The 14716-nt window shown below is 47.1% G+C and overlaps 1 protein-coding gene across 4 annotated transcripts in view; it reads right to left on the bottom strand.

Annotated features, from left to right (window-relative positions):
- Nucleotides 1-1035: 1035 nt before the first annotated feature.
- Nucleotides 1036-14716, bottom strand: part of akip1 (A kinase (PRKA) interacting protein 1) — a 30129-nt gene continuing 16448 nt past the window's right edge. Inside the window, exons 1-5 of one of the 4 annotated variants that reach the window (XM_072466487.1) lie at nucleotides 9102-9210; nucleotides 7942-8115; nucleotides 5771-5851; nucleotides 2565-2660; nucleotides 1036-1716 (exon numbers count right to left, since the gene is read on the bottom strand). In XM_072466487.1, the coding sequence (XP_072322588.1) occupies nucleotides 1573-1716; nucleotides 2565-2660; nucleotides 5771-5851; nucleotides 7942-8103 (483 nt within the window). In that variant the 5' untranslated portion in view covers nucleotides 8104-8115; nucleotides 9102-9210 and the 3' untranslated portion in view covers nucleotides 1036-1572. Of the gene's footprint in view, nucleotides 1717-2564; nucleotides 2661-5770; nucleotides 5852-7941; nucleotides 8116-8876; nucleotides 8955-8999; nucleotides 9211-14716 lie in introns of those variants that run through there. The other 3 variants (XM_072466486.1, XM_072466484.1, XM_072466485.1) reach the window with 3 other exon arrangements.

Raw genomic sequence — 14716 nt, 5'->3', positions numbered from 1 at the left:
TCATCTCTGAAATAATTCTCATAAATCTTTTCTAATGTGCAGTTCTCAGAATTGGACAGAAAATGCTTGTTGAGGTAGAGCTAATGTTTTTTTTTTTTAAATCACTGTAACCTCCTTACTTTAGTACTCTTTGCTTCCATTTATAAAGCCCACGATTTCAAATTCCTTTTTAACAACTTTCTGAACCTGCTTTTCCTCCTTCAACAATTTCTGCATCCCCTTTCGAATTGTAACCTTTATATTCCCTCTCCTCATTATTCCTACCAAAGTATATCACTTCAAACTTTCCTGCATTAAATTTTATCTGCAATATGACTGCCCATCCCACCAGCCTCCTCTTGAAAGTCTACCACCATCCTCCTCCAAATTAAATGCTCTCCTGGTCAGCCTTCTATTCTCCATCAACTTCATGCTTCTGCGAGAGACACCAAGTTCTGTTCATCCATTATCCCTGCTCATGCTGACGTACACTGACCCCAGGTATCCAATGGCTCAAATTTAAATTTCTCATCCTGGTCTTTAAATCCCTGCATTGACTTGTTCCTCCAGATCTATAGCCTCCTCCAGCCCATAATCAGTCCTGACCTTTTAATCCATCTCTTATGAATCCCCTCCCCACCATTGACAACCTTCGGCCAATTGGATACCACTCTCTGACATTACCTCTCTATAACCCTGCTTCTTCTTCTATGAGAAGGGTTGTCACCATGTCTTTAACCAAGCTTTGGGTCACAATTCCTAATCTTTGACTCAATATGCATTTTTAATTCGGTTATTCTTTGTGGAGCACACTGGGCCAATTTGTCTGCATTGAAAAGCACAATATAAATACAAGTTATTATTGCTGTTGTAAAATCTGTCCCAGCCATTGTTTGAATGGCAGCTTTTCAGCCAATTAATCTTTGCATAATGACTAATGTCACATTTGTAAATTCACCTTTCCAACAAAAAATCCTTTATAATTTTAATCCTGACATACAAGAATTCATGTGGTAATTCTATCACATCCAAAGTTAAATGTCAAAAGTAGCAAAGTTAAAATGGATCCCTTTAATAGACTAGAATGATAGGCAATGCATTTGCTTTTGAGACAGAATACGTTCTTAGGTGGAAAAAAAGAGGAAAGAGTTTTGGGAGAACTTTTATTTTGAAACTTCTGAAAATATAATACCATAGATTTTCATTATTATAACAACAGTGCAATACTGCCAATATTGGCATTTAGTCACTATTTGCATAAAGTATATTATAAACTGATTTAAGTTTTATAAATATAAAGGCGACACTAAAACAAAATAAAGTCATGTATGAAAAACATAACACAAACATACACTGCATTATTCAGTTATGTTCAATTTTAAAATAATGTTCCATTCAAATGCATTAAGCATCATGGCACTTTAAAAATGGTGGCTTCACATGTCTTCAACTGTTGCATGGAGAAATCACATTTTATTTAAAAAGATCACCACCAAGATGATCTAATTGCCTGGACTTCAAAATTCCAAATGTCTCTCTATAACAAATACAGGGCCATTGGTTATTGCCCTCCAACACTTTATTCCACACACTTCAGACATTAAAGGTAAGATCAATGGTCTGATCTGGACCCAAATGTATCACACGTGTCTGCTGTCTCTCAGATGCTCTGGATTTCGCTGTCACGGCGTAAGAACCAGGTGCCACTTGAATGTGAAGCTTGTCAATGTATTTAGCCTAAAGAGAGGGGCAATTATCAATATGAGCCGATCACATTGCCAGCTTAGCTTGCATTCTAAACCTCACCATGCCTTATTGTTAATGGTGCTTCACTTTTATCCTTTTCCTGAGTGCAGTTGGCCACGGTTGTCACAGGGCAAACCAATCCTACAGTGGGGGCCTCTTATTTGTAACACTGTGACACTGATTGGAAGTGGCAGGGATACCCTCAAAAGGTTGGAGTGTCAAGAATTAGAAGCTCACCCTTGCTTGTACCAGCTCCTAGATCAATCTGTGCATGGGTAAAGTGACATCAAGGTAATGACCCACTTAAAGCACAGACTATCTGTGAACTGATGTTAGTACATGCACCGGGGCGAGATTCACAGAGTGTCAAAGCCCTCCATAAACATACATGTCTATGTTCATCAGCACTACACCCATTTTACCACCAGTACTGTATAACTATATCAATTATTGGCTTAGAATTTTCTTGGACCGCTTCCATTAAAATAATAAGGAAAGACAAAGTCAACTATTTAGCTAATAATGCAAACTCAAAAAGTAACTGAATTGTGTAAATGCAGAGCAGTCAGTCAGCTACTGAAAGCGAAAGGCAAATGAATGCTTCAAGCAGGATACTTCATGGGAGCTTAACGGAATCCCTCCCGCTTTTTCAAATGGCACTGGCGGCTGGATGCTCCCAACATTTTCTATTCTTGTTTCAAATTTCCATTTGTTTTCCTTTCTCATCAGAATTACCACTAAAGCCTGGCATAGTATCACTGTGAAACTGCAGTGTGGTTACTCTTCAAGTCATTGCAGCTCCCTGCCTGTTCTACACCTAGACCCCAGATCTCACTCACAGTAGTTTTGGTGGTTGAAAGACCCTTGTGGTATCGTCGAATATGGTTTTCCTCCAATTTGTCTCTTTCGCACAGCGGCACACTCTTGTAGTAATGCTGCAAGACAAAATCTACAGAATTATTCCTTCAATGGCTAATCGCATTCAGATTTTAGTTACATCCATCTCAGTCAAAATACGCTGTTTTGTTACAATACAACAACATTATGATGCACTTAGTCGCAGAATTCAACCCATGGGATTGCACACTATGTATTTTTCTGCCAGTGATTCCGTTTATTTTACGGCACTGTCATACTCAAGACACCAGTCTCAGGTTAATATCTGTTTAGATGAGGTTAGAAGAGCTGGGTTAAACTATTGTTTTTCCATCACTGACCCCAGTCAAAGTAAAACCCTGAACTTGTGTGTTTCTGTGGAGCTCAGCTAACTCCTACCGAAGTGCTGGTTAAATACCACCTTGTTTCTCAGTAACACTAAGGAAGTCCTTTGCTCATATTAAAAGTGTTAAATATTCAATTTTTAAACAAATTTCACCTCAGCTACAATTATACCACAAAACCTGACTGAGCTGGACCTGTGCCACTTGCGAATATTAGATCTGACCAACTTAATTTGCAAATTATATCCACAGCTAACATAATATGGATCATTTTAGTTTTGCATTGGTGCAAAATGTATTGTTAGAACGGATCTATAAAAAGCAATGGACCTTCACATCAGTGGGAGAAGGATGGAGTCTCTAAATTCCTTTTTCCTAGTAAAAGCAAAGTAAATTAAAAATAATTTTTTAGTATCAATATAATACAGGTAGCTGTAGAGTAATGATTATACTCAAGATTATTTTTTTCTTTCATGGGATGGGAGTGTCGCTGGCAAATCCAGGATTTATTGTCAATCCCTAATTTCCTTGAAAATGTGATGGTAAGGCATCTTCTTGAACTACTGCAGTCCATATGGTGTAGGTACACCCACAGTGTTATTAGGGAGAGAGTTCCAGGATTCTGACCCAGTGATATTGAAGGAACATTGATATAGTTCCATTCAAGATGGTGTGTGGCTTGGGAGGGGAACTTGCAGGTGGTGGTGCTCCCATACATCTGCTCCCTTTGTCCTTTTACGTAACTGAGTTTGTGTGTTTGGAAAGTACTGTAGGAGGAACCTTGGTGAGTTGTTGCAGGGTATCCTATAGATAGTACACACTGCTGCCAGTGTGTGTCTGTGGTGGTGGAGTGAATGTTTGAAGATAATGGATAGGGTGCTAAACTGGCTGCTTTGCCTTAAATAGCGGTGAGCTTCTGATCATTGTTAGAGCTGCACTCATCCAGGCATTTGAAGCGCATTTCACCATACTCCTGACTTGTGCCTTGTAGATAGTGGAAAGGAGATTGAGACATCAGGAGATGAGTTCAGTCACTGGAGAATTCCTAGCCTCTGACCTGCTCTTGCAGACAAAGTATTGCATAGCTGATCTAGTTACGTTTCTATTCAATGGCTACCCCCAGGATGTTGGAGATCGGGATTCAGTGATAGCAATACTGTTGATTCCCTTTTGTTCTAGATGGTCATCACTTGGCATTTCTGTGTTGCGAATGTTATTTGCTATTTATCAGCCTGAGCCCAACCGTTATTCAGAAGATTTCTAAAGATTAGTTCAGCAATTATGGAGTCAAATTAATTCACCCTATTGCTGTCAATTCTGAATTAGCCTGGCTGCTTCAGTCTTTTGTATCCTTTTCAACAACAACTTACATTTGTATAGTGCCTTTAGTGGAATGAAATGTCCCAAGGCACTTCACAGGAGCATCATAAAACCAAGTATGATTCTGAGTAACATAGGGAGATATCGATTTGAAGGAATGTCTTACAGAAAGTAAGGTAGAGAGATGTAGGGAAGGAATTCCTGAGCGGAAGGTTCAGGCAGCTGAAGGCATGGCCCCAATGGTAGAACAATTAAAATCATGGAAACACAAGAGGCCAGAATCAGAGGAGTGCTGATATCGCGGAGGATTTGGGGGCTGGAGGAGATTACAGAGATAGAGAGGGGTGAGCCCATGAAGGGATTTGAAAACAAGGCTGAGAATTTTAGAAATTGCTTGACCAGGCGCCAATATAGGCCAGCAAGGCACATGGCTGCTGCAGAACTGAACTTGCTGAGTCAAGACACAGGTTTAGCAGGTTTTTGGGGCTGGTTTAGCAGTGGGCTAAACAGCTGGCTTGTAATGCAGAACAATGCCAGCAGCGCGGGTTCAATTTCCGTACCGACCTCCCCGAACAGGCGCTGGAATGTGGCGACTAGGGGCTTTTCACAGTAACTTCATTGAAGCCTACTTGTGACAATAAGTGATTATTAATTATCATTATTAATTAGGTAGCAGAGTTTTGGATGAACAAGTTTATGGAAGATAGAATGTGGGAGGCCAGTCAGAAATGCGTTGTAATAGTCGAGTCTTGAGGCAAGGAAGACACGAATGAGGGTATCAGCAGCAGATGAGCTGAGGCAATGTGAGATGTTATAGAGTTGGTCTCAGTGATGGCTTGTCAATGAGGTTGGCAGTTTATCTCAGGGTCACATTAGACACCAAGGTGCTGAACACCTCAGACTATTATCAGTGAGAGGAACGGACAGGTCACTCTTGAAATTGTCTATTCAGCACTTCTTTGGTCTTCCTCAGCTTCTTGTCCTATGCACTGTTGTATAATAATTGACTCTTAATTATGTGCAGGTGTAACAGTAATAGTAGTAACCTTTTATTGTCACAAGTATGAAGTTACTGTGAAAAGCCCCTAGTTACCACATTCCGGCACCTGTTCGGGTAAGCTGGTACGGGAACTGGGCTGGGCTGTAACTGGGGATACGCTGGTGCTCCTAGGAGCAGATAAAAACTATGGTTATTGGGTTTGGAAGACTCTTGTTTGCAAAGTGTCCGCAAAGAAAAGTTTATAAAGTATGTAATGATTAGACTCCAGTTCTATCCTTCATTGTCTGGTTTTCTGGAATAGAACATTTCTAACTAATAGTTACAGAGATATAAACCAACTGGAGTTTGCTATATTGTTGAAAGATCATGATTCTCTAATTTAGAGATTATGCTCAGACAGTACCACCTACAAGGTTAAATTTATTTTGCTTGGGTCGTAAACGTGTCTGGAAATTTGATGATGAGAAGCAGACATTGTAGAGATCCGAATAACTATATACCTTACCTTACACTGCCTGGTTGCATGAGCCATACATTGCAGAACCGAGGCAAAAGCATCATTGATGTCAGTCCACTCTGCTTTACCCTGGCAAAGAGATATAATCAGAATCACATTGAGGTTCTAGTTGTCAAGAGCAAATCAGTCTACAGTGAGGCGGACACTGTGATACAGTGGGCTGGATTCTCCGGTGTCCCATTCACGTGTTTCTCGGCGGTGCGCCATTCGCTGGGAGCGGGATTCTCTACCCCCGTCGCCTGTCAATGGGATTTCCTGTCAAATCCACCCCATGCCGCCAGGAAACCCATGGGCAGGGGTGCGATGCCGGCCAGAACTGAGAATCCCAACAGCCGGAGAATTCAATGTCTTTTTGAATTTGCAATTACTGTCAAATAAATGATCCTGTAAATGGTAGGTGAGCAACTTAAGAGTGAGACAATACTAACACAGGAGGATGGTGAATAATTCTGAGAACCAAAGATAGGGCAAGGGGATACTGACAAGATATTGTGTCGAAAATGTGTCACATGCAAATTAATATCAGCAAGTGAGAGGTGGCTCATTTTGATAGAAGAAAATCTAGGTAATGTTGAACACCAGAGGCATTAGGGGGTTAATGAAATAGTACCTCTTAAGATACTTCACATAGCTCTAGCTCAGCTGAATAAGGCCATTAGAAAGCTAATGGATTAATGGGTTTTATGTCAAAAGTGAATGTCAAGATTTAGCATTACTTAGTCTACAGTTTTATGCAATTTAGGCTCCTTGTTATATAAGGCAACATTGACACCCACAAATGCTTCAATTGTCCTTCAGATTTCTGAATCCATGTTATTTATGCAAGTGGTGAACAGCTAGTTTTCAAAAAGCGAATCCTATTTTCCACCTCTCGCCAGTCTCAATAGCCACAATTAAACTCTACTCTCCATTTTCCAGTCAGCTTGCTATTCATTTTGGATGAGACAGAATGCAGAGGAGCAAAGAATTTCCAGTGGGTGAGGAGTCCTGAACAAGTCGACATAGAGACAAGTTTTTAAAAATGAGATAGGACAGAGGGCAAGTGATACCTTATTTACAGAGGGCTGAGTGGCCCGAGAATGCACCACCAGAATTAGTGACTGAAGTAGAGAACATATTAACTTGGTTGAAGGGCAATAACAAAAATGGAGATGTGGGCATGAGGGATTAGAATTACTATTTGCACCAAGGATAAACATTAACATTTTGGGCCAACTGACCCATTTTCATATTGTCATTTCAATGTAACAATTTTTAAATTGTTAATTTCAATAGTTTTCAACATTTAATTGTTATTTAATTCCAGTGCTATATGAGCACAGTACGAAGTCTTACAACACCAGGTTAAAGTCCAACAGGTTTGTTTTGATGTCACTAGCTTTCGGAGCGCTGCTCCTTCCTCAGGTGAATGAAGATATGTTCCTCTGGAAGGAGCAGCGCTCCGAAAGCTAGTGACATCGAAACAAACCTGTTGGACTTTAACCTGGTGTTGTAAGACTTCGTACTTACCCCAGTCCAACGTGCTCACCCCAGTCCAACGCCGGCATCGCCACATCAGTGCTATATGATACATCGTTTTCTTGATGGAAGTATAAACGGCATTATCTGACTTTCAATCATTATACTCATCTCAGAATTTACCAATTTCTATTGCTATAATTGATTTTTTAGTGAACATAAATTATTGACATTTTAGTTGCCTCTAGGAAAACAGTCAAATTTGCCACCTTATTTCTTACTGATCGTACTGCTGATCGACAGACTCCATCCCATGTTATCAACGTATCCCTTGTTGTTGAAGGTGCTGTTATTCTGCCCACTCTGGCTTGTCCGGTCACCTTATCTCTCACTACCGAAGAGCCTGCTATACATGTTCCATGGTGTGCCTTCTCATCTCTTGCTGAAGATACTGCCACCCTGCCCACTCCGTCTTCTGCTAATCTCTCATCTCCTGCTGTTGAACAGAGTGCTGTTTCACTTACTTTACCCTGTAATTTCACCTCATCTGTTGAAGATGGAATTTCCTGTATTTTCTCCTGTGTTACAGCGTCAGCTTCCCCGATTGAAGGTGTTATTTCACTTACTTTCTCCTGTGTTAATATCTCACCACTTGGCACCGAGGACTGTGCCACTTGGCATGCTTCAGTTTGCACTTTTACCTCATCTTCCTGAATGGGCAATCCTTCTGTTTCCCTTTCTCCACATGTCAGACCATCCATGGACCAATGCACTCTCCTCTTCTGAGCACGTTCCAGCACTTCACGCCCAAGTTGTGATGAGCGCCTCAGAGCACTCTGAAGTTGGCAGCCACCAGGTTCCATGATAACGTAACCCTGGTGGAAGAGGAGAGAGCCAATCAGCATTTATTTCTGCCCAGCAAAAATATGTATTAACTATTACTTTTATGAAATCTATTTTTGGCAAATCATTTTGCACATTATTTTACAACATAGGCTAATCTCATGCAAGTGTGGAATGTCCATTTCCCAATACTGCTAGCCAAGATATGCCAATAGTCTGTCTTCATTGCAATTTTAGCTTCATTTATTGCCATCAAAGTTTTATTCAATCTGGTGGCAGCATACATCATGAAAACTAAATGGTGCACAATAAGTATAAAGCTGTAAACTTTCTCGCTCCAATTGCCAGTTTATTTAGTGAGTAACTAAGTTGTTTAGGCCAGGTTTGAATTAATGCAAAGTCAGCCGATTTAATACAGGGAAACTAATGTGCCCTTCTGTCCCCGGTTTACAAAGAGATTATTTATTGTCCAATCTCCAAGCTGGACAGGCAGTGTGGTTTGAAGCCTGGTTTTAAAATTGTTCGGCTCTAATGGTGTAAGAGGGCCTTCCGCAACAAATTTTAGGGTAGGTGCACCAGCTTAAACATTAAACAGGGGACTTATCATTCAGTTGCTGTGACTGGGACTTTCTCCACAGACACAAGCAGACCACTGCCCGCTCCACTGTTGTGCAGCTATGTTCGAGCACAGTCTAAGAGCGGCAGCCTGATCAATAGCACAATATAACTTCATTTCCACTTGGGGGAGGGGAAAAGTTCATACAATTTTTATGAGACAAACTTCACTACTAACATCCGCCCTCTCGGAGGAATGAGGCATTAATGAGCGACTGACAACAACGTTTTTTTCCTCCATCTCCGCTTTTTAAAAATTAAGACTTAAGGCAGAGGCTCTTCCTCCAAACTCGTTCAGCACCTTGGTTCCTTCCCCAGAAATGACTTTAAAACGTGCGCCAGCCCACTGGTGGCGCCAAACAGGCGCCGAAATAGTAGCGATTCAAAGTTACAATCCCCTTACTCGGCTCCACTTGCTTCCATTCACAAGTTACTGGTCGCAGCAAAAGCGTCCACTGGCGCCGGCCCGGGGATCTCAGCTGGAGCGGAATCTGTCACAGGAGCCGCCCCTTCCTCCTCACGTCAATCAAAAGGACTTGGTCCTAAAATGCAGAGGGAGGGAGCCAGTCCTTGAGGCGCTGAAGTTTGGCAGCTGCTTTCAGAGGCTAGGGTTCGATACTCCGGCCTTGCTGCGCGACGCTCGAGCGAAATGAGGGCGGTGAATAGTGGGAGAGGCCAAAAATGAGAACTGCGCCAGGCGGCAAACAGTTTGCGATGCAACTGGCCCGCTCCCATCGACAAAATGGTTAGCACTGTTGCTTCACAGCGCCAGGGACATGGGTTTGATTCCCAGCTTGCGTCACTGTCTGTGCGGAGTCTGCACATTCTCCCCGTGTCTGCATGGGTTTCCTCCCGGCGTTCCGGAGTATCCTCTCACAAATCCCGAAAGACGCGCTGTTAGGTGAATTGGACATTCTGAATTCTCCCTCTGTGTACCCAAACAGGTGCCGGAATGTGGTGACTAGGGGCTTTTCACAGTAACTTTATTGCAGTGTTAATGTAAGCCTACTTGTGACAATAATAACGATTATTATTATTAAATCGGGATCTCGCTGTAGCGTGGCGAGAAACCAATTATCACCACTTAAGCCCTACATCCTTACAATTAATGGAAGCCACCCCATATCCAACGGCCTCCCGTCTTTCAGCGGCTTCCTCAGCAAGTGTTCCACCTGCGACTGGGAAAAGCTCTGCAGCACCTCGGCCATTCCCATCCGCAAATGGGACATGTCCTGCAGCACTTCAAGGTTAGCCTGGTATTGGGTAACATCCCCCAGCAAGTCGGACATTCTGCCGAGACCCTCAGCAGACCATCCCCGTCACCCGGGTTGGCTGAGAAAGTGCTGTTTAAGTGCTGCTCGACCTTGTTAATGGGGGGCTGGCGAGCGCATTGCCAGCAAATCGGCTGGCAAGGAGTCCGTGGGGCCTCGTTAAATGGACCAAGTAACGTTGAATAGCGTTGCCAGCCTCAACTGGGCCGAGCGCCGGGAGGCTCGCAGCAGTTCCCGCTCGCTACCATACTTAGAAATCTTTCCGGAGAATCGCACCCTAGGTATCTAACCACGTTAAACCAATCGAAGTGCTGATTCTGTAGACATGCCCGGAGTCCCTAGACATTGCTGCAAAACGGGACTTCCGGGTGCGGCTATGCAGAGCTAGGTCGCATGTCCGGTAGCTCCTGCTTGGAACGGACTTTTGGGCTCTTTACAGGGCCCCCAACGGCATTTGTTAGACATTTCCCGGTGTGGGAAGAAGACTGCAACATTCCCCCGACAGTTTCCCCCAGGAATGGTATGTCTCTTGGTTACCAGACCCGGCAGAAACAGTAAAAGATTTGGCTGTAGCTGCAGGGGAGAGAGGGGCCTCTTCCAGCATGCAGGCGGGGGAAGGGCAAGCTTAAAGGCTGCAAGCTGACTTGAGGGCCTTTATTAAAGGTGAATTCTAGCAGCAGAGGGAACAACTGTGAAAAGATCTACCAAGGCCATTGAAGAAGCGGGGCCGAGGCTTCTGGTGGCGGCCATGGAGGAGTAGGTCACGCATTCGGCAGCTCCCGTCTGGAATGGACTCTCAGACCTTTTTCCGGAGTTTCCACAGACTTTTTGGGGCAGGTTGGTGAAGCGAACACTGCCAAAAAGATTCCCTCTCGAGACTTCCGGTTGCAGCTATGCGGAGTGAAGTCACACATTCGGTGGCTCCCGCAAAAACGGACTTTTGGGCTCTTTTCAGGGCCCCCAATGGCACTTTTCCAACGTTTCCCGGTGTGGGAAGGAGTTAATAATAGCTCCCCGTCAGTATATGGCTTTAACTAGGAGCGGGGCGACAAAAAAGGTGGCGGTGGACGCGAAGAAGAGGGAAGAAGGACAAAATGGCGGCGGGTGGTGACCAGGCAGTGTGGAGGCAGTGGGCGTAGGAGCAACAGGAGGGTATCCAGCACTGCCTCAGAGAGATTAAAATGGACCTGCTAGAGCCGATGAAGGCTTCTATTGATAAGCTGCTGGAGACACATGGCCCAGGGGGTGGCGATCCGAGAGGCTCGACAAAAGATCTCTGACAATGAGGACGAGATCTTAGGCCTGCCGGTAAAGGTGGAGGCGCACGAGGCACTCCACAAGAAATGGCAGGAGCGGTACGAGGAGCTGGAGAGTCGGTCAAGGCGGAAGAATCTGCGGATTCTGAGCCTCCCGGAGGGGCTGGACATGGGGGCCTATGTGGTCACCATGTTGAACTCGCTGATGGGAGCGGGGTCCTTCCAGGGGCCCCTGGGCTGGTAGGGGCCCATAGAGTGTTGACGAGGAAGCCCAAGGCTAACGAGCCTCCGCGGGCGGTGCTGGTGAGGTTCCATCGGTTCGTCGATCGGGAGTGTGTGCTCAGGTGGGCCAAGAAGGAGAGGAGCAGCAGGTTGGAGAACGCGGAGGTTCGGATATATCAGGACTGGAGTGCGGAGGTGGTGAATAGGAGGGCCGGGTACAATCGAGCGAAGGCGGTGCTGCACAGGAAGGGGGTGAAGTTTGGCATGTTGCAGCCGGCGCAACTGTGGGTTACCTACAAGGACCGGCACCATTATTTTGAGTCTCCGGAGGAGGCGTGGGCCTTTGTTCAGGCCGAGAAGCTGGACACAGACTGAGGGTCGGGATGGGCGATTGGGGACTGCGGTGGATATGTTATGCCTATTTTTTTGTTTGGGGGGGGGGCCTTTGCATTGTTTTGGGTTTCTTTTTCTCTGTGTTTTTCTCTTTCGGGTTGGGGAGGGTGGATGGGGCGGGTTGGGCACTGTTTCGGTTGGAGGCGGGGCCTGGTAGGTGGAGAGCGCGGGCTTTTTTCCTGCGCCCAAGACTGGGGCGGGCCGGGGCGGGGAAGCGAGGATTGTTTCCCACGCTTAGAACGGAGGGGGAGGGGGAGAGCCCGTGGATGGGGAGCGGGAGGGGAGGGGTCAGCTGACTTGCGGAAGTGCAATGGGAGGGAGTAAACCAGCTAGGATGGGTCCTAGCTGTGGTGGGGGGTGGGGGGGAATCGAGTTGCTGCTGCTAAGGTCAAGGAGGAGCTGGAGCGAGTGGGAGTGGGGGGGGGGGTCGAGACGGGGGGGTGCCGCTGTGGGGAACGGGCCGGGTGTGGGTTGCGGGCGCGTGGCTGGCCGAGGAGGGGGGTCATGGTTAGTCGGCGGGGGAGGGGGGGCGGGTAGCCCCCTGATCCGGCTGATAACCTGGAATGTAAGGGGACTGAATGGGCCGGTTAAGCGGGCCCGCGCACCTGAAGGGGCTCAAGGCGGATGTGGTTATGCTCCAGGAGACACACCTGAAGGTGGCAGACCAGGTAAGACTGAGGAAAGGGTGGATAGGTCAGGTGTTTCACTTGGGGCTAGATGCCAAAAATCGAGGGGTGGCGATCTTGGTGGCAAAGAAGGTGTCGTTTGAGGCGTCGAGCATTGTGGCAGATAATGGCGGTAGGTACATAATGGTAAGTGGTAAGTTCCAGGGAGAGAGGGTGGTACTGGTCAATGTGTATGCTCCGAACTGGGATGATGCGGGTTTTATGCGGCGTATGTTGGGTCAGATCCCAGACTTGGAAGTGGGGGGCTTGATAATGGGGGGAGACTTTAACACGGTGTTGGATCCGGCACTGGATCGCTCCAGGTCTAGGACAGGTAGGAAGCCGGCGGAGGCTAGAGTGTTGAGGGGATTTATGGACCAAATGGGAGGGGTGGACCCTTGGAGATTTGCAAGGCCGGGGGCTAGGGAATTTTCATTCTTTTCACATGTCCATAAGGCTTATTCTCGAATCGACTTTTTCATTTTGAGTAGGGCGCTGATAGCGAGAGTAGAGGATACCGAGTATTCGGCAATAGCCATTTCGGACCACGCCCCGCATTGGGTGGACTTGGAGATGGGGGAGGAGAGGGACCAGCGCCCGCGTGGCGCTTGTAGGTGGGGCTGTTGGCGGACGAGGAGGTGAGCGAGCGTGTCCGAGGAAATATAGAGAGGTACTTGGAGACCAACGACAATGGGGAGGTCTGAGTGGGGATGGTATGGGAGGCACTGAAGGCGGTGGTGAGGGGACAGCTGATCTCCATTAGGGCCCACAAGGAGCGGGGGGGGAGAGGGAGAGGCTGGCGGGAGAGATGGTGAGGGTAGACAGGAGGTATGCGGAAGAGCCTGAGGAAGGATTGTTGAGGAAGAGGCGCAGCCTCCAGGCCGAATTCGACCTGGTGACCACCAGGAGGGCGGAGGTGCAGTGGAGGAAGGCCCAGGGGGCGGTCTACGAGTATGGGGAAAAGGCAAGCCGGATGCTGTCGCATCAGCTTCGGAAGCGGCAGCTAGGGAGATCGGGGGAGTTAAGGACAGGGGAGGGAGTGTGGTGCGGAGTGGGATTGGCATCAATGGAGTCTTCAGGGACTTCTACGAGGAATAGTACCGATCCGAGCCCCCACGGGAGGAGGGAGGGATGGGCCGTTTCCTGGACCAATTGAGGTTTCCAAAGGTGGAAGAGGGACTGGTGGCGGGACCGGGGGCCCCGATTGGGCTGGAGGAGCTGATCAAAGGGATAGGAAGCATGCAGGCGGGGAAGGCACCGGGGCCGGACGGTTTCCTGGTCACGTTCTATAAAAAATATATGGACCTGTTGGGCCCGCTGTTAGTTAGGACCTTTAATGAGGCAAGGGAGGGGGGGGGCTTTACCCCCAACGGTGTCTCGGGCACTGATCTCCTTGATCCTGAAGCGGGACAAGGATCCCCTGCAATGTGGGTTTTTCAGACCGATTTCCTTGCTAAATGTAGATGCCAAGGTGCTGACAAAGGTCTTAGCCATGAGGATTGAGGATTGTGTGCCGCAGATCATCCATGAAGACCAGACGGGGTTTGTGAAGGGGAGACAGTTGAACGCGAATGTGTGGAGGCTTTTGAACGTTATCATGATGCCGGCGAGGGAGGGGGAGGCGGAGATAGTGGTGGCGATGGACGCTGAGAAAGCCTTCGATAGGGTAGAGTGGGGGTACCTGTGGGAGGTGCTGAAGAGGTTCGGGTTTGGGGAGGGGTTTGTCAGGTGGGTTAGGCTGTTGTATGAGGTCCCGATGGCGAGTGTGGCCACAAATAGGAGGAGGTCCGAGTACTTTCGGTTGCAGCGAGGGACGAGACAGGGGTGTCCCCTGTCCCCCTTGCTCTTCGCACTGGCGATTGAACCCCTGGCTATGGCACTGAGAGAGTCAAGGAACTGGAGGGGGTTGGTGCGGGGTGGGGAGGAGCATAGGGTGTCGCTTTATGCGGACGACCTGCTGCTGTATGTGGCGGACCCGGTGGGAGGAATGCCAGAGGTAATGAGGATCCTTAGGGAATTCGGGGACTTTGCGGGGTACAAGCTCAATATGGGGAAGAGCGAGCTGTTCGTAGTTCAGCTAGGGGACCAGGAGAGGGGGATTGGCGAGCTCCCACTAAAAAGGGTGGAGGGGAGCTTCAGATATTTGGGGGCCCAGGTGGCCAGGAGCTGAGGGGGGCCCTGCATAGGCTTAACTTTACAAGGCTGGTGGAG

Source organism: Scyliorhinus torazame, chromosome 10, assembly GCF_047496885.1.
Source record: "Scyliorhinus torazame isolate Kashiwa2021f chromosome 10, sScyTor2.1, whole genome shotgun sequence".
NCBI lineage: Eukaryota > Metazoa > Chordata > Chondrichthyes > Carcharhiniformes > Scyliorhinidae > Scyliorhinus > Scyliorhinus torazame.
This window is presented reverse-complemented; position numbering and strand designations above follow the sequence as displayed.